This window comes from Erythrolamprus reginae, chromosome 4 (genome assembly GCF_031021105.1).
Source record: "Erythrolamprus reginae isolate rEryReg1 chromosome 4, rEryReg1.hap1, whole genome shotgun sequence".
In the NCBI taxonomy this organism is placed as follows: Eukaryota; Metazoa; Chordata; class Lepidosauria; order Squamata; family Dipsadidae; genus Erythrolamprus; species Erythrolamprus reginae.
The window spans coordinates 18,770,719-18,788,761 of record NC_091953.1 but is presented as its reverse complement, the minus strand read 5'-3'; the positions used below and the strand labels follow the sequence as shown (position 1 = coordinate 18,788,761).

The 18,043-nt window shown below is 39.1% G+C and overlaps 1 protein-coding gene across 2 annotated transcripts in view; it reads left to right on the top strand.

Moving 5' to 3' along the window:
* GUCY1A2 (guanylate cyclase 1 soluble subunit alpha 2) overlaps positions 1-18,043 on the top strand; it is a 252,779-nt gene that overhangs the window by 40,511 nt on the left and 194,225 nt on the right. For both annotated transcript variants that reach the window (XM_070751674.1, XM_070751675.1), the window contains exon 4: positions 5,434-6,152. In XM_070751674.1, coding sequence (XP_070607775.1) covers positions 5,434-6,152 — 719 coding nt within the window. The remainder of the gene's footprint in view (positions 1-5,433; positions 6,153-18,043) is intronic.

Here is an 18,043-nt window from a genome sequence, read left to right as displayed (position 1 = left end):
CTCCCTTTGCTCTGGGCAGCCCAGAGTGAACAGAGCATTTCCCTTTCTCTGGGCGCTTGGAGAGGGAATAAACCACTTTGCTGTGGTGACTCCCTCGCGCTGCCTCCCATACACCCAGTACCTGGTTGCCTCCCAGAGCATCTGGGCACAGAAAGGCAAAAGGGGGCCCTGGCTGGATCAATTTGGCTTCAGCCAAACCGAAAAGTCACCACAATGAAAGAAAGGTGCTGGCTACAAAGTGAGTCAGCGAGAGGAGAGGGCAGCCCTTCAGCATGGGAAGGAAGAGGAAGCAGTTAGCACCTTTTGGTCAAAGGATGGGTTTCTCTCTCTGGTGCAGTGTATGGAAGGCGCGTGCTCCTCCTCGCCGCCTCAGAGTCCCTCTTTTTTTTTTAAGCCTTAAAGTTTTGGATTTTTTTGATTCCCCTCACTTCACCTTCTTCCTTCGGCAGTGACTGTCCTCCTCCTCTTCCTCCTCCTCCTCCTCCCACCCAAATTCCGAGCTTTTATTTCTTTCCTAATGGGTTTGCACGCATTATTTGCTTTTACATTGATTCCTATGGGAAAAATTGCTTATACTTACAAATTTTTCTGCGTAAGAACCTGGTCACAGAACGAATTTAGTTCTTAAGTAGAGAATATACTTCATATTGTTTTGAAAGTTGTCCCAGGAAATTCTCCCTGTTTGCAAATACCCTAGGATCTTATTTGCCTCCTACATTTACATTTTTAAGTGAATAAATTTTTGATTAAATAAGCTTTTTCCCTCCAGTAATATTGCAAAGGAAATTGAATATTTCAGTGATCAACAGTTTATCTACCCTCAGAAGCTGCACAATCCCTACTGTAAATCTCTGCGTATGGGTAGAACTTTGATGTGTGAATAATTCCAAATTTTGCTGAAAAAAATATTAGATTAGGTGCATCTATGTGATGATATTGCATAAATCTTCCAGACATACACACACACACACACACAAACACGCACACTTCCTGAGAATTCTGCCAAACTTTATAAACGTATGGATCTTTATCTTATTAATGCTCACTATGGGACGGTACAGTCCATACTCAGGTTTTTAAATATAGTTTAAAAGAAGCTACTTAGTAGTAAGAGTTAGTTTTACTACTTAATTTTAAAACTATTTAACTTAGTACAGTGGAACCCCGACATAAGAGCTGCTCTACTTAAGAGCAACTCGAGATAAGAGCTGGGAGGGGAGAGATATTTTTGTTCTACTTACAAGCCCAAATTCGAGATACAAGCGCCAAGGAGCTGTCTCCTGAAGCCAAACGCTAACTTCCGCGTTCGGCTTCAGGAGACAGCTGCGAAGCGGCGCGCGTGTTTTAAAAGGTTGCAGCCGGCCTGGGGGGCTCGGGGGGGTGCTTGCAGCTTTCTTTCTTGCTCTTTTTCTTTCTCTCTTTTACCTTCCCTTCCTCTATTTCTTCTTTTCTTTCTCCTTCCCACCTTCTTCCCTCCCTCCCTCCCTTCACTCATTCCTCTCTTACTCTCCCCTTTCATAAGTTTCCTTGCTTCCTTCCTCTGTTCCTGTCCCTTCCCTCTTTCCTTCCTTCCTTCCCACCCTCCGTCCATTCATTCACCCATTCCTCTCTTGATCGCTTAAAGCCGGTCCCTGGTGCAAAAAGGGTTGGGGACCTCTGTCCTACAGGATTGGGTGGCAGAGAAGTTGAACATATGTAAATTTAAAAGTTTAAGAAAGTTTACAAGTTAAGTGAAAGAAACTTCATTATTCATTTATATGTACATGTACATTTCTTCATTAAAAACATGTCTTTCTGCATAATTTAGACTAACTTTGTGAGTTTTTTGAGGGCTGGAACCAATTAAAATTATTTACATTAATTCCTATGGGGAAAAGTCGTTCGAGATAAGAGCTGCTCGACTTAAGAGCCCAGGTCCGGAACGAATTAAACTCGTATCTCGAGGTACCACTGTAGTTAAATACAGTGGTACCTCGAGATACGAGTTTAATTCGTTCCGGACCTGGGCTCTTAAGTCGAGCAGCTCTTATCTCGAACGACTTTTCCCCATAGGAATTAATGTAAATAATTTTAATTGGTTCCAGCCCTCAAAAAACTCACAAAGTTAGTCTAAATTATGCAGAAAGACATGTTTTGAATGAAGAAATGTACATGTACATATAAATGAATAATGAAGTTTCTTTCACTTAACTTGTAAACTTTCTTAAACTTTTAAATTTACATATGTTCAACTTCTCTGCCACCCAATCCTGTAGGACAGAGGTCCCCAACCCTTTTTGCACAAGGGACCGGCTTTAAGCGATCAAGAGAGGAATGGGTGAATGAATGGACGGAGGGTGGGAAGGAAGGAAGGAAAGAGGGAAGGGACAGGAACAGAGGAAGGAAGCAAGGAAACTTATGAAAGGGGAGAGTAAGAGAGGAATGAGTGAAGGGAGGGAGGGAGGGAAGAAGGTGGGAAGGAGAAAGAAAAGAAGAAATAGAGGAAGGGAAGGTAAAAGAGAGAAAGAAAAAGAGCAAGCAAGCAAGCAAGCAAGCAAGCAAGCAAGCAAGAAAGAAAGAAAGAAAGAAAGAAAGAAAGAAAGAAAGAAAGGGGGAAGGGACAGGAACAGAGGAAGGAAGCAAGGAAACTTATGAAAGGGGAGAGTAAGAGAGGAATGAGTGAAGGGAGGGAGGGAGGGAAGAAGGTGGGAAGGAGAAAGAAAAGAAGAAATAGAGGAATGGAAGGTAAAAGAGAGAAAGAAAAAGAGCAAGAAAGAAAGCTGCAAGCACCCCCCCGAGCCCCCCAGGCTGGCTGCAACCTTTTAAAACACGCGCGCCGCTTCGCAGCTGTCTCCTGAAGCCGAACGTGGAAGTTAGCGTTTGGCTTCAGGAGACAGCTCCTTGGCGCTTGTATCTCGAATTTGGGCTTGTAAGTAGAACAAAAATATCTCTCCCCTCCCAGCTCTTATCTCGAGTTGCTCTTAAGTAGAGCAGCTCTTATGTCGGGGTTCCACTGTATTAAAATTGATATACATTATGCTATTTACCACTGGTCTGTTACACTTATAAAACCTTTTGTTTGCAAAGGGTAGCTTGTAATTCAGGAACTGATCCCATAAAGTTCAATGTGGTTAACTATGGTTTAATTTCATGTAGTGGCCAATATAAATTATGTGGACGTATACTAGATTGCTCTGTTGATGTGATGTTAATATTAATAATAATGCAATTTAAACTACTCAGCCATAGTCTAAATTATGCCCTGAAATATTTCTATTAGAATACTTGTGCGGAGGAGTATATGGCATATGTTGTTCAGCATTGTTTTGATGGTGGGAAAAGTGTTCACATATCCCATTTTGAACATCTGGAGAACTATGCATTTGGGATTGCATGTTTTCCACTATTGTTTACCTCTAAGGACTCTAATCTGCAATGGTCAAATTGAACTAATACTATCTTTATTCATTATACAGTGGTACCTCTACTTACAAACTTAATTCGTTCCGTGACCAGGTTCTTAAGTAGAAACGTTTGTAAGAAGAAGCAATTTTCCCCATAGGAATCAATGTAAAAGCACAGGGAGGGTGGAGGATGGAGGCCTTGTTTCCTCCCAGGAGATTCCTAGAGAGGCCCCATGGAGGCTTCTCCCCACCTTTTCTGGCACTGTTTCCTCCCAGGAGATTCCTAGAGAGGCTACACGGAGGCTTCTCCTCACCTTTTCCGGTTAACGTTTCGGAGGCTCAGGTTTGTAATGGAGGCTTCTCCCCACCTTTTCCAGTTACAGTTTCGGAGGCTCGAGTTTGTAAGTGGAAAATGGTTCTTGAGAAAAGGCAAAAAAATATTGAACACCCAGTTGTTATCTAGAAAAGTTCATAAGTAGAGGCGTTCTTAGGTAGAGGTACCACTGTATTAATAATTATTTGTTCAATGTTGATTTCTGCTTCCTGTCATTGGCTATATCAGAGGAGATAAGATGCTGTACGTACGTGGTTGCTATTCACACTTTTTGCTATTTCCCATGTCAAAAGCCGTCTCTCACAATAACTGCTTGCTTTCCCCATTTAAATTTGTTCTGTGAATAAAGCTGGTGCCATCTAACTACAGCCGTTTGCGGCCTACAGATCCTGTAATATCTTCTGGGTCCTGACTCATTTTAAATGTCCCATTCTTTGATAAATTTTTCTACAGCTAAACCAGGGATGTCAAACTCAAAGCCCAGTGCCTGGATTCATCCCGCGGGGTCAGTGAAGGGCCGCTCTTCTTACCAGTTGCTGGAGCTCCCTCGGAGGCCATCGCGTGCATGTGCGCGTCCATTGGTCGCAAGATTTGGCTTCTGCGCATGCACAGCAAGCCAAATCTTGTGTGAGGACATGTGCAAGAGCATGCGCCGGAGCAAAAATCGGCAGGAAGAGCCAAAATCTCGCTCTCACATGTGTCCTCGCATGAGATTTGGCTTGCTGTGCATGTGCAGAAGCCAAATTTCGCCCAGGGGCGTGTTTATCACGAGTTAGGTCCCACAGAGTCGGCCTTCTTCGGGTCCCGTCGACTAAACAATGTTGTCTGGCAGGACCCAGGGGAAGAGCCTTCTCTGTGGTGGATCCGACCCTCTGGAACCAGCTCCCCCCTGAGATTAGGATTGCCCCCACCCTCCTTGCCTTTCGTAAACTCCTTAAAACCCACCTCTGCCCTCAGGCATGGGGGAACTAAAACATCTCCCCCTTGCCCATGTTGTTTGCTGTCTGATTGATTGTGTGCTTGTTTTTTATATATATTGGGATTGTTTTATGAATTTCTCAATTTAAAATTGTAATTGGATTGGTGGGCATTGGATTTGTCACTATGTACTGTTTTTTTACTATTGTTGTGAGCCGCCCAGAGTCTGCGGAGAGGGGCGGCATATAAATCCAATAAATCTAATCTAATCTAATAAATCTAATCTTATCAGATTGATGTCACTTAGTTTAGTTTAGTTTAGTTTATTTAGATTTGTATGCCGCCCCTCTCCGAAGACTCGGGGCGGCTAACAACAATAAAAAACAATGTAACAAATCTAATATTAAAAAGTAATCTAAAAAACCCCAATTTAAGAGACCAATCATACCAACAAACATACCATGTATAAATTCTATAAGCCTAGGGGGAAGGGAGAAAAATTTTTCAATTCCCCCATGCCTGACAACAGAGGTGGGTTTTAAGGAGCTTGCGAAAGGCAAGGAGGGTGGGGGCAACTCTGATATCTGGGGGGAGCTGGTTCCAGAGGGTCGGGGCCGCCACAGAGAAGGCTCTTCTCCTGGGTCCCGCCAAATGACATTGTTTAGTCGACGGGACCCAGAGAAGGCCAACTCACTGGGATTCGTGCGGCAGGAGGCGGTCGCGGAGATATTCCCAAACTTTTGTCTCACCTAGGATGATTGCCATCGCAATTTTCATGCTGTCTTGTGTCTATTCCAGGTTTAAAGTTTGAGGAGCTGCAAGAGAAATTCGGGGCCGAATTCTTCAACATCTGCTTCAGTGAGAACGAGAGAGTCCTTCGAGCGGTGGGTGGCACCTTGCAAGATTTTTTCAATGGCTTTGATGCTTTGCTGGAGCACATAAGGACTTCGTTTGGGAGGCAGGTCACTTCGGAGTCTTCTTCGTTCCTATGCAAAGAGCTGCCCGAAGGCAACCTTATGCTTCACTACTTCCACCCCCATGAGATCGTTGGGTTTGCCATGATGGGTATGGTGAAGGCTGCAGCAAGGAAGATCTACCAGCTGGAGGTTGAAGTGGAACAGATTGTCAACGATAAGCTGTGTTCCGAGGACGTCAACCCAGGCAACTGCAGCTGTCTCACCTTTATTATCAAAGAGCATGAGAATGCAAAGATCACAAAAGCGCTTCCTCTTGGGTCATCTCAATGCCCCTCGGATCTGAGGATAAGCATCAACACCTTCTGCCGTGCTTTTCCTTTCCACCTGATGTTTGACCCCAGCATGTTGGTCCTGCAGCTGGGCGAAGGACTGAGGAAGCAGCTCAAGTGTGAGGTCCATAAGGCATTGAAGTTCCAGGACTGCTTTGAAATCGTTTCTCCAAAGATTGCGGCCGTGTTTGAATGTGTCCTTCTGCGGCTGTCCACCCCTTTCGTAATCCGAACCAAACTTGAAGCCTCTGGCTCTGAAAGTAAAGACAAGGTAAGAGTGCCATTTTCTCCTTGGAGGAATAACGTTTTGGTAAATCACAAAAAGGTCTTAAAGGTTTTGATATAGAGCACGAGCTGTTGTGGGTACACCTAGGTACACTCCCACTACACCAACTCTTTGTGAGCTGCACTGGCTCCCAATCAGTCTCCGGACACAATTCAAGGGGTTGGTCATTACCTTTAAAGCACTACATGGCTTAGGGCCAGACTATCTTCGGGACCACCTTCTGCCACATAGCTCCCAGTGACCGATAAGGGCCTACAGGGTCGGTCTTCTCCGGGTCCCGTCAGCTAAACAGTGTCATGGGGGAGGGCCTTCTCTGTGGTGACTCCGGCATTCTAAAATTAACTACCTCCTACTACTCTTACCCTACTGGCCTTCCAGAAAACTGTAAAGTCCTGGCTTTTCCGGCAGGCCTGGGGCCGTTGATTAGATGATGCAGCATCGAGATCCGGCCATAAATGATACGTATGGTCTTATTGTGGGTTTTAAATTGTTTTTTTATTGTTTCTCTTTTTAGATGTTTTAATATTAATACTGTTTGTCTTGTTCTCTTTGGTTGTGAGCCGCCCAGGGTCCTTAGAGTGTTAGATGGTATACAAATTGAATTAAATTAATAATAATAATAATAACAACAACAACAACAACGGTGAGTCTAAGAGCTACTGCTAAAATGAAGGATGAACGGAGTCTGCTCACAGTGCAGAAGTTAAACAGTGAACAGATGCCTTGGTGCTGTCTTCTGAGTGCAACATTCACAGATTTGCGCATAGCAACAGCTTATTATTATTATTATTATTATTATTATTATTATTATTATTAATTAGATTTGTATGCCACCCCTCTCTGTAGATTCGGGGCGGCTCACAACAGTGATAAAAACAATACATGGTAACAAATCTAATAATTAAAATCTAAAATAACAGTTTTACATTAAAAAAGTCTAAAAAGAAAATTGGGTAATTCTGGGAGTTGAAGTCCAAATATCTTCAAGTTGCCAAGGTGGGGAAACACTGTTCTAGTCCAACCCCCTACTTAGGCAGAAAACCCTACACCACATCAGACAAATAGTAGTCCTCAGGCAGCTTCATCTAGCCTCCATCTGATCAATCATAGTGAGAGTGTCAAACCAGAATTAAAAAGTGATTCTTCCCAAGCATGAATCTCCTAGAATTCTCTTTAGCAAGCTTTATCTAGATGAAAGCATTATTTATCTAGAAATTACGGCAAGTGAGTTATTGTCAGTTTGGAATTAATATATCTGTGTGTGTATAAGAGGTCAGATTTTCTGACTAGTATTCTTTTACTCCTAGCCTTACAGGGTGTATCTGTGTGTCTACAGCTGTAAATTCTTTACCCATAATTGCTTGTTGTCAGGCCAAGGTAGAACTCTTTTCAATGGGTAGCATGATCCGATAGATTAAAAGCTGCTGAAACATGGAGAAAACTAATAAGGCTGAATTTATTCTCTTCTCCTTTGAGCATGATCGGGTGCTTTGGCTGCTAAAACCAGAATAAGGATCAGGAGTAGATTTCTCATATTCGTTATTGAGATCCAAGCTAAACATTTTCTCTCTTTTTTTTGGGGGGGGGGAGAAAGAAAATTACCAGACTGCTTTAAGGATTGCCTCCTGCGCATGAGTCCCAGCGACCGGTTAGGTCTCACAGAGTCGGCCTTCTCTAGGTCCTGTCAACTAGACCAGTGTTTTTCAACCAGTGTGCCGTGGCACACTAGTGTGCCGCGAGACATGGTCAGTTGTGCCGCGAAGCTCAGCAAGAGAGAGAGAGAGAGGGAGAGAGAGAGAGAGAGAGAAAGAAAGCAAGAGAGAGAGAGAAAGAGAGGCAGGGAAGGAGGGAGAGATAGAAAGAGAGCAAAAAAGAGAGGAAGGAAGGAAGAGAGAAAGAGGGATGGAGAGAGAGAGGAAGGAAGGAAGAGAGAGAAAGAGGGAGAAAATAGAGTGAAAGGGAGGAAGAGAGAGCCCTGCCTGGTCCGCTTTCTGTCCAAACTTTTTTTAGCCCCCCCACCCCGCTCAAAGTGCCCCATTATTTTGTACATGTAAAAAATGTGCCGCAGCTCAAAAAAGGTTGAAAATCACTGAACTAGACAATGTCGCTTGGCGGGGCCTAAGGGAAGAGCCTTCTCTGTGGGGGCTCTGGAGTCAGCTCACCCAGAGATTCACACTGCCCCCACCCTCCTCACCTTCTGCAAGAGTCTGAAGACTTATCTATGCTGCCAGGCTTGGGGCCATTAGACTCTAGCACCCTGTCCAACGAATGTTTGTTTTATTTTTTTATATTTTTATTTATTTTATTTTGCCCAAATACATAATGAAGGTTACAGAGGATATACTCATAGTAAAATATATCAAAGAAAGAATAGAAAAAAAGATATAGGAATAAAATATACCAGTGAAAGAATAGAAGAAAAGATATATAGAAACATAGAAGACTGACGGCAGAAAAAGACCTCATGGTCCATCTAGTCTGCCCTTATACTATTTCCTGTATTTTATCTTACAATGGATATATGTTTATCCCAGGCATGTTTACATTCAGTTACTGTGGATTTACCAACCACGTCTGCTGGAAGTTTGTTCCAAGGATCTACTACTCTTTCAGTGAAATAATATTTTTTCCCGTTGCTTTTGATCTTTCCCCCAACTATAAAGAAATATAGGAGAGACTATAGGACAGGGGAAAGAAGGCACGCTGGTGCACTTATGTACGGTCCCTTACTGACCTCTTAGGAATCTGGAGAGGTCAATCATGGATAGTGTAAGGGTAAAATCTTGGGGGTTAGGGGATGACACTATGGAGTCAGGTAATGAGTTACACGTTTCAACAACTCGATTATTAAAGAAGTACTGTTTACAGTCAAGTTTGGAACGGTTAATATTAAGTTTGAATCTGTTGCGTGCTCTTGTGTTGTTGTGGTTGAAGCTGAAGTAGTCATTGACAGGGAGGACGTTGCAACAGATGATCTTGTGGGCAATACTTAATGCATGTTTAAGGCGTCGTAGTTCTAAGCTTTCTAGACCCAGGATTGTAAGTCTAGTTTCGTAGGGTATTCTGTTTTGAGTGGAGGAGTGAAGGGCTCTTCTGGTGAAGTATCTTTGGACATTTTCAAGGGTGTTAATGTCCGAGATGCGGTATGGGTTCCAGACAGATGAGCTGTATTCGAGGATGGGTCTGGGGAAAGTTTTGTAAGCTCTGGTAAGTAGTGTGAGATTGCCGAAGCAGAAGCTACATAGGATTAGGTTAACAACTCTTGAAGCCTTTTTGGCGATGTTGTTGCAGTGGGCTTTGGCACTTAGGTCATTTGATATTAGTATTCCGAGGTCTTTTACTGAGTGGGGGTTATCTGTGAGATTTTGTTTACTCATTTATATTTGAAGTTCTCATTTTTTTTGCCGATGTGGAGGACAGTAATGTAATGTATGAATGGGAAATATTTTACTTTTAATGTTACTGGGATTTTTAGATTAACTAGTCTAAATTAATTGGATTTAGGATATTTGTATTGTTTTCTTTTATATGTTGTAAGCTGCCCCAAGTCCTCAGAGAGGGGTGGTATTTAAACCCAATAAACAAACAAACAAACAAACAAACAAACAAACAAACAAACACAATCCTCCAGAAGCAAGAAAGGAAGGCTAGCTGCAAGAAGAGACAATAATTGTTTTACAACAAAATACAGAATCGGTTTCACCAAATCTTAGTTTACCTGTTTTTTCAGCTGTGATATTTATAATATTTTTTAAAAAAAATTCTTTCTTTAGATATACCTTTTCCAACTAGGTCAGGCTACAGACCCAGAACCATAGGTTTTTTCCATTCATTTTGTTTACCTGTTTGCAGAAAGTTGAGCTTCTTTCTATTTTATAGTAAAGCCAGATTAGGGCATAAGAAAGCAGGGTGTTGCTCTGGGATATTCTATCAATGATCCCTGCTTTCTAATGGGGATTTTTGGAGGGGTATCATCTCCCCACTTAATTCCCCCTCCCTCCCACTCTCTGTATAATCATATTCCTTCCCAATGCTTGAAATACGAACAAAACATTTTATTGACTTTACTACAATCAAAAGCATTGTTTTTAATCAGTATTTTTTTCCTTTGTAAATTGGAAAGCTACAAGTTTGGCCCTACTAACAATTTTTGTAAATGCTTTGGGTTTTTTGGGCTACGGGTTGACTTCACTTAATTTCCTTTTAACATTCAGGTGGAATTACTAAGGAGGAGGAGTAAAAAATTAACATTCTGGGGTTTTTTATAATTACAGTCTCGCAAGGATGAAAAAGCCCAAAGAGAATCATATTAGTTCATGTTTGTTCCATTCTTCTCTTAGTATTCCTCACGTTTGCTTGTCAGAATGTGTTAGGCTCTAATGATTTTTAAAATGAATTACATTGCTAATTTGACAGCTGGCAGTGGTTGTGAATGGAATAATGTAAAACAATAGATGACAATGTAGCTTAAAAATAGATCCTCTACCATGCTAATAGCTATGCTCCACTAACATTTTAAACTTTTTAGATAGCCGTATAACATGTTTAATTTAGGGATGTGCCAAGGCCTAATTTTAAAAACTTTTTTGTTTTTGCCAAAATGAAATCTCGTAATGAAATAATTTTTTTAATGGTTTGCAGAGCTTTTTGTTTTTAATCTGGATGCCCTTGAGATAGACAGACCTATTTTTCAGCAATTTCCGAGAATTTGGATGGGACCCAGAGTATGTGATGTTTATCTTCGTGTGAGATATTTATTCTCCATGCAAAGTGCAGATTGACATTGTTTGGTTAATGTACCATATTTTTCAGAGTATAAGATACATTGGAGTATAAGACACACCTTAGTTTTTGGGGAGGAAAAAAGAAAAAAATCTGCTTAGCAGATATTCATCTGGCTACCATCTTTACTCTGTTCACCTTCAGCACATTATTTTATTCTCTGGTTAGGGCTTTAAAAAGACCCACCCTATTTTGGAGAGAGCAACAATGGAAGAGCTTGCAAGCCAGTAAGAGCTGAGAACATCGCTAGCACCTGGTTAGGGCTGGAAAGAAACTTATTCAGAGCAACTTAGAGCAATGAAAAAAGCCCTCTGCAAAGACTTAGGGCTTGGAAAACATTCCTTGCAGAGAGAAACAATGAAAGAGCATGCAAGGTAAGATCTAGGAAGATCGTTAGCAGCTAGCTAGGGCTGGGGAAAAAAGCTACATTCAGAGTATAAGACTCACCCAAATATTAGCCTCTTTTAGAGAGGAAAAAGGTGCATCTTATTCTCTGAAAAATACTGTAGTTTTGCCATCATATCAGGATTTCTCCAAGTTTTTATACTGGCTATTATTCAGCATTGGATTGTTGTATCTCCTTTCCATTTTATGTTATTGGGAAACATCTGTTAAATGCCTATTGCAAAGAAAATATATTTTTGAGATTAGATCCATAATTATACCTGACATCAAAAAGGAAGTAGATGAATAAAGTGCTTGTAAAAAAACTACTATTGACCTCACCTCATTACTAAGAGGTCTGTAAGGGGCGTGCATAAGCACACCAACTTTCTATTGTATCTGTCCTAACGTTTCCACGTACTCAAAATAGTCTCATGTATACAAGTTTATACTTTTACCGTAATCTTACATTTACTTGACTAAACAAACAAGCAAGCAAACAAGCAAACAAGCAAACAAACAAACAAACAAACAAACAAACAAAAGATTAAAATAACATTTATTAAAGAGACCAATTATGTTGCCTACAGTACAGCAGCGGTGAATACGGAAGAACTGAGTACTGAAATTAGAAAATAAAAATCAAGATCATATTCAGTGCCAAGTGGAAGAGTAGTTTAGAGGCCAAGGTTTTTTTAAAAAATTGAGATCAGATGCAAGTAATTAAAAAACCATGAAAGAGCAAACATTGAAGAATGCAAGTATCAGGACAAACCTAATAAAAAGACATTGGCTTAGCACCAGAAAAAAATAAAGAAGATTTGGAAATCATAAACCAACAAGTACAAGCGACAGTTGGGAAAATCAAATGCTATGAGGCATGAATTATTCAATTTAGTAAACTTCAAGTATTTTATTTAGAACAGAGGCTATTCTACCAAATGGTAAAATAAATTCTGAAAATTGAATATCAAATAAAAAGGAAACAATCCAGTTTTATAAAGATCTATTGGAAAACCCAAAAATGGTATAAGAATAATAGATGGATAAAAAAATTGAAGATGAATTTAGTTATGATCAAATGAAATATGGATTTAGTATTGTTCAAAGGGAAAACCTAATAACATCAGAAATGGTTAAAAATCAAGCAAATAACACCTAATGAAATGTACAGATCCAATATATAACATTTTTCCAGTCCAGATGTCAGAAATCATAAATAATCACTCACAATATCAACATATCCCATTTTTACCTCAATTAATCAACTTTGTACTCCTTTTTATATAAATCAATCTTGCTCTTTAATTCATTAATATGATTGATCTTTGTTTCAGATTTGTTCAAAACTTTAAACAGCCTATTTTTTGGGTAAAATTAGCAAAAAGATATTATTCCAATTGCTCCCTGGATTTGTCATTTTCATATCCACCTTAATTTTAAAAGCCTCGTTCAGTTTGTTGTTTGATTTTTTTCACAGATGATGAATTGTTTTTCAAGTTTTGTTCAAGTTGTTCTCATCTATAGTTTGCTAGGTAACCTTTTCTATAACAACATCTTCTGGGAATAGCATAATCCTAAAAAAATACAACATACAGTATTTGACTTTATCAATTCAAAATCCCAATGCAATTCTTCAAAACTATCTCTGAATGCTATTATAAGTTGCTTTTCTTGTATGTCTCCAATATCAAAAGACTTTATTTCCCACAAAAATATATTTATTCTTTAAAAATAATTACAAAACATTAATTTTCAGAGTCTGGTATTCCAATGTTTTCTGAACCCTTAATCCATTTCAAACTTTCTAAAGTCAAAACATTGCCTCGTTTTTGCTGTTTATTTTAATTTATTTATTTATTTATTTATTTTATTTATTTATTTATTTTGTTTATTTTGTCCAATACACAATACATATAGAAGAGAATAGACATGAGGTAATATATATAAAGAAAAATATAAAATAGAGGAGAAGATATATGAAAGGAAGAAAATATATATGATATATGAGATAAAGGAAAGACAATTGTACAGGGGATGAAAGGCACACTAGTACACTTATGTACGCCCCTTACTGACCTCTTAGGAACCTGGAGAGGTCAATTGTGGATAGTTTAAGGGAGAAATGTTGGGGGTTAGGGGTTGACACTATTGAGTCTGGTAATGAGTTCCACGCTTCGACAATTCGATTGTTAAAGTCATATTTTTTACAATCAAGTTTGTAGCAGTTAATATTAAGTTTGAATCTGTTGCATGCTCTTGTGTTGTTGCGGTTGAAGCTGAAGTAGTCATTGACAGGTAGGACAAATTACAAATACAAATACATTTTCATTTTTTAATATTCAGGATTGAAAGCACTAACTTGGTATATTTCCAGAGTTGTCATTTTGAAGGTGTTCTCGAAAACAGTGAATAGGTAAATTTCCAAAAATAGTTAGCAAAATAAGTGTGAACTTAGTGTCATTTGAAAAGGTTCTGTTGGTGGTTATCTCTCAGCTCTTGGATCCTCCACCTTCTGGAGACCAGCTTTCATTTTAATTGTGAGAAGCTGCCATATGGAATGCAGCTAAGATTATGTCACATCTCTTCTTTATCCAGAGAGGATCAAAGAAGTAAATCTACTTGGCAACCTTCTCTCTTACTGCAAATTGTGACTCTATTTTTCACAGAGTTGTCTTCAGCCCAATATTCTTCCCTGGAAGTCTGTATTTAAAACAGAGACTTTATTGATGAAAATGACAATTACATTGGTGTCAATACCACCGAATCTGTGGCCACTATATCACTTAAGACAGCCTTTATTTTTTTTGTTGGTTCGTTTGTTTGAATTTATTAACTGCCAAATTCCCATGATATATATAAGACATCCAAATAAAAAAAGAAAATAATTTACCATTCCCCCCCCCCCCTCAAATTTTAACAAAGTTTCACGGGAGCTGTTAAAAATTAATTTAATTATTTGCAAATTCTGGTATAATTGTGTAAGATGTGTGAAGTTACTTGGCTGTTTGTAAAGATTGCTAAAATCTTGATTGAAGAATTAGGTTAAAAATATAGAAACATAGAAACATAGAAGATTGATGGCAGAAAAAGACCTCATGGTCCACTAGTCTTCCCTTATACTATTTTTTTGTATTTTATCATAGGATGGATATATCGTTATCCCAGGCATGTTTAAATTCAGTTACTGTGGATTTACCAACCACGTCTGCTGGAAGTTTGTTCCAAGCATCTACTGTTCTTTCAGTTAAATAATATTTTCTCATGTTACTTCTAATCTTTCCCCCAACTAACCTCAGATTGTACCCCTTGTTCTTGTGTTCACTTTCCTATTAAAAACACTTGTGTTCACTTTCCTATTAAAAACATATAATTTGGAATAATTTGCCAATCTAGGTTAGATCAAGGAAATTGAACAGAAAAAGTTCTAGATTTGCTTCCATTTATATTTTCTGCCAGTGTTTAGTAAAAAGTATTATGTGTTTAATTCTTATACTACTCAATAGTTTATTTCCTTGTCATTCACTGGAAGCTTGGACTTTGAAAAGCAGATACAAACACAGGCAGAGATACACCATTTTGTATTTTAGCTGTTTTTCCTGCAGTGAGTTTTGTATTAGGGAAATAGCCATAACATTGCTAATCAATTAACAGCAAACACTGAACCCATTGCTGTTTACTTTTGTTAATGAATAGAAGCATGACAGGTAGTATAGTTTATTAGATAAGAGTGTTTAGTTAAACACATGTTACTACATTGATAATTTGGTATTGACAGGCTAGCTTTTTCTATAAGTGTGAAAGAAACAAATATGAAGGTGATTAATTAATTCCCCAAATTGATAGTGTGAAAATATAACTAGAAATGGAAGATTATGCCAGATAGAAGTACATATTGATTAAATCACTCAGGGATTTTTTTTTTAATGTCAGCATAACAAGCTCAGGATGAGAAAACAAATTTGAAGTATAGATGCAAAACAAATGAAAATGCCCCAAAAGGTCAGTATGAAAGGGATTAAATCTGGGGCTTCTTGATTGAAAAATATGAACTATATCACATACATTATTGTTGTTATTTCGTACAAAGAGACTGAATGGGGAACTTAAGATCTCCCCAAACAATAAAAGAATACAGTAGATTGTAGCACCCGAGGACCTTGTAACTTTGCCACTGAAAGAAAATTTAACGTGACAGAAAGGTTGATATACAATAGACAATACTCTTAACTGCATTTAACTCAGATTAAAGTTGCAATTAAACAAAGGTTTTTGTCTGTGCTCACTTGCTTGTGCCTGTGACATAATTTTCAAAAATGCATTTAATAACTAATTAAGCAAGCATGAACCTTTGACCTTTTTTTATTTAGTACAGAGGTCTTCAAACCTGGCAACTGTAAGACTTGTGGACTTTAACTCCCAGAATTCTGGGAGTTGAAATCCACAAGTCTTAAAGTTGCCAGGTTTGAGAACCCCTGATTTAGCACATGGCCTATAATGTCAGGGAAATCTACACATACTATTCTATTCTATTCCTATATTTTCACTTCTATTCTTTCTCTAATATATTTTACTCGAGTATATCCTCTATAACCTTTATTGTGCATTATTGTGCATTGGAATAAATGAATTAATGAATAAATAAATAAATAAATAAAAAACAAGCAAGCAAGCAAGCAAACAAACAAACAATGTCTAGATTGCTAGTTCACTCTCTTTGATGCTTGTGCGTCTATCCTTGGTGCCCTGAAGGGGGCTGACTAGCTTCATACTAATTGGCTAGAGGTGCTCGGGTTGCTGATTTTTCCAGGTTCTTCTGTCTCCTCTCACCTCTCCTTGTGTCTCGATGCCTTGCTTTCAACCAGGTCCAGCACCAGCTTCTGCTCTCTGTACACACAAATGCAGCTAGGTTTTTCCCACCAAAGTTTTATCCATTTAACTACTCACATTTCAAACTGTTGAGTGGGTAGAAGCTAGGGACCGAGTGATAGGAACTCGTATCATCTCGTGGAGCTGGACTCGAACTGCCGGAGTGCAGATTATTTCTGACCAGCATCTCCAGCATCACTAAGCCACTACAACAACGTATTCCCTACCTTAGACTCAAAAGTTCTATATGGAAGTCTATTAGTATCTATCTATCTGTCTAATCTATCTATCTATCTGTCTGTCTGTCTGTCTGTCTGTCTGTCTAGTCTAGTCTAGTCTAGTCTAGTCTAGTCTATCTATCTATCTATCTATCTATCTATCTATCTATCTATCTATCTATCTATCCCAATCCAATCCAATCCAATCCAATCCTATCCTATCCTATCCTATCCTATCCATCCATCCATCCATCCATCCATCCATCCATCCATCCATCCATCCATCCATCCATCTATCTATCTATCTATCTATCTATCTCTATCTATCTAGTACATATTGGTGATATACAAAGATATAACAATGTTTATATGTTTATATACATGATACTAGTAAAATAGAAACATTAGGACAGGGGACGGAAGGCACGATGGTGCACTTATCATGCCCCTTACTGACCTCTTAGGAATCGGGAGAGGACAACAGTGGATAGTCTAAGGGCAAGGTTAGGTGATGAAACTACAGAGCCAGATAGCGAGTTCAACTACTCGGTTACTAAAGTCGTATTTCCTGCAGTCAAGTTTAGAGCGGTTTACTTTACGGTTGTGTCTATTGTGTGCTTGTGTGTTGTTGTGGTTGAAGTCGAAGTAGTCATTGACAGGAAGGACATGGTAGCAGATGATTTTATGGGTTATGCTTAGGTCGTGTTTAAGGCGACGTAGTTCTAAGCTTTCTAAACCTAGGATTTGTAAGTCTAGTTGCTTAGGGTATTTTGTTGCGAGTGCCATTTCCTCGTCATTGGTTCTTCTCTTCACATCATGTCCTTCAAAACCAAATGATCAAAGGAACAGCAAACAACACCCAGTCATTGGATCCCCATCAAGAGTTCCCTGCCCTAAATTTAGTGTTGTTTTAAAGGTAAATATAGAGTTTGGAACCTCTTTAGGCCTAATAATATTAATTTTGCTACAAGAGTAGCAGCATTGGAGTCTGGTTCCAGTAACGTAAATTGTATCTGAGGTTGTTTTGTAATGAGGTGATTTATTGCTCATCAGTGCTCGATGCTTCTAATGAGTTGTTTTAATGAGGAAATTTAAAAACATTGCCTAGTGCCTTGTATTCCTGAGGTTATAAATTGTGGAGGTGAGATGAAGTCTAATGGAGATGAGGGTTACTTCATCACGGAAAACGTGAACAAGGACTGAATAAAATTAGGTGTAAATCAGGGAGAAGCAATTACAATTAAAGCGTCACAATTAAGAGTAGTTCTCTGACTTGAAACCATGATCCCATCTGTCTTATGCTGATGGAGGGGTTAAAAATGGTCTTTCTGACAATATCAGAAAACAGTTACTATATCTTTAGGTATGTTGAATTCTCTTTGTCATCATTTGGGCCACCATTCCTGAAAATATATATATATTTAAAAAATATAGAGTCATTAGCAGCAAATCAGAGAGTTAAAAATGAGACTCATGTTAGGAGGAGGATTTGAGTCCCAGCGACCGGTTAGGTCCCACAGAGATGGCTTTCTCCAGGTCCCGTTAACTAGACAATGTCATCTGGCAGGGCCTAAGGGAAGATCCTTCTATGTGGCGGCCCTGGCCCTCTGTAATCAGTTCCCC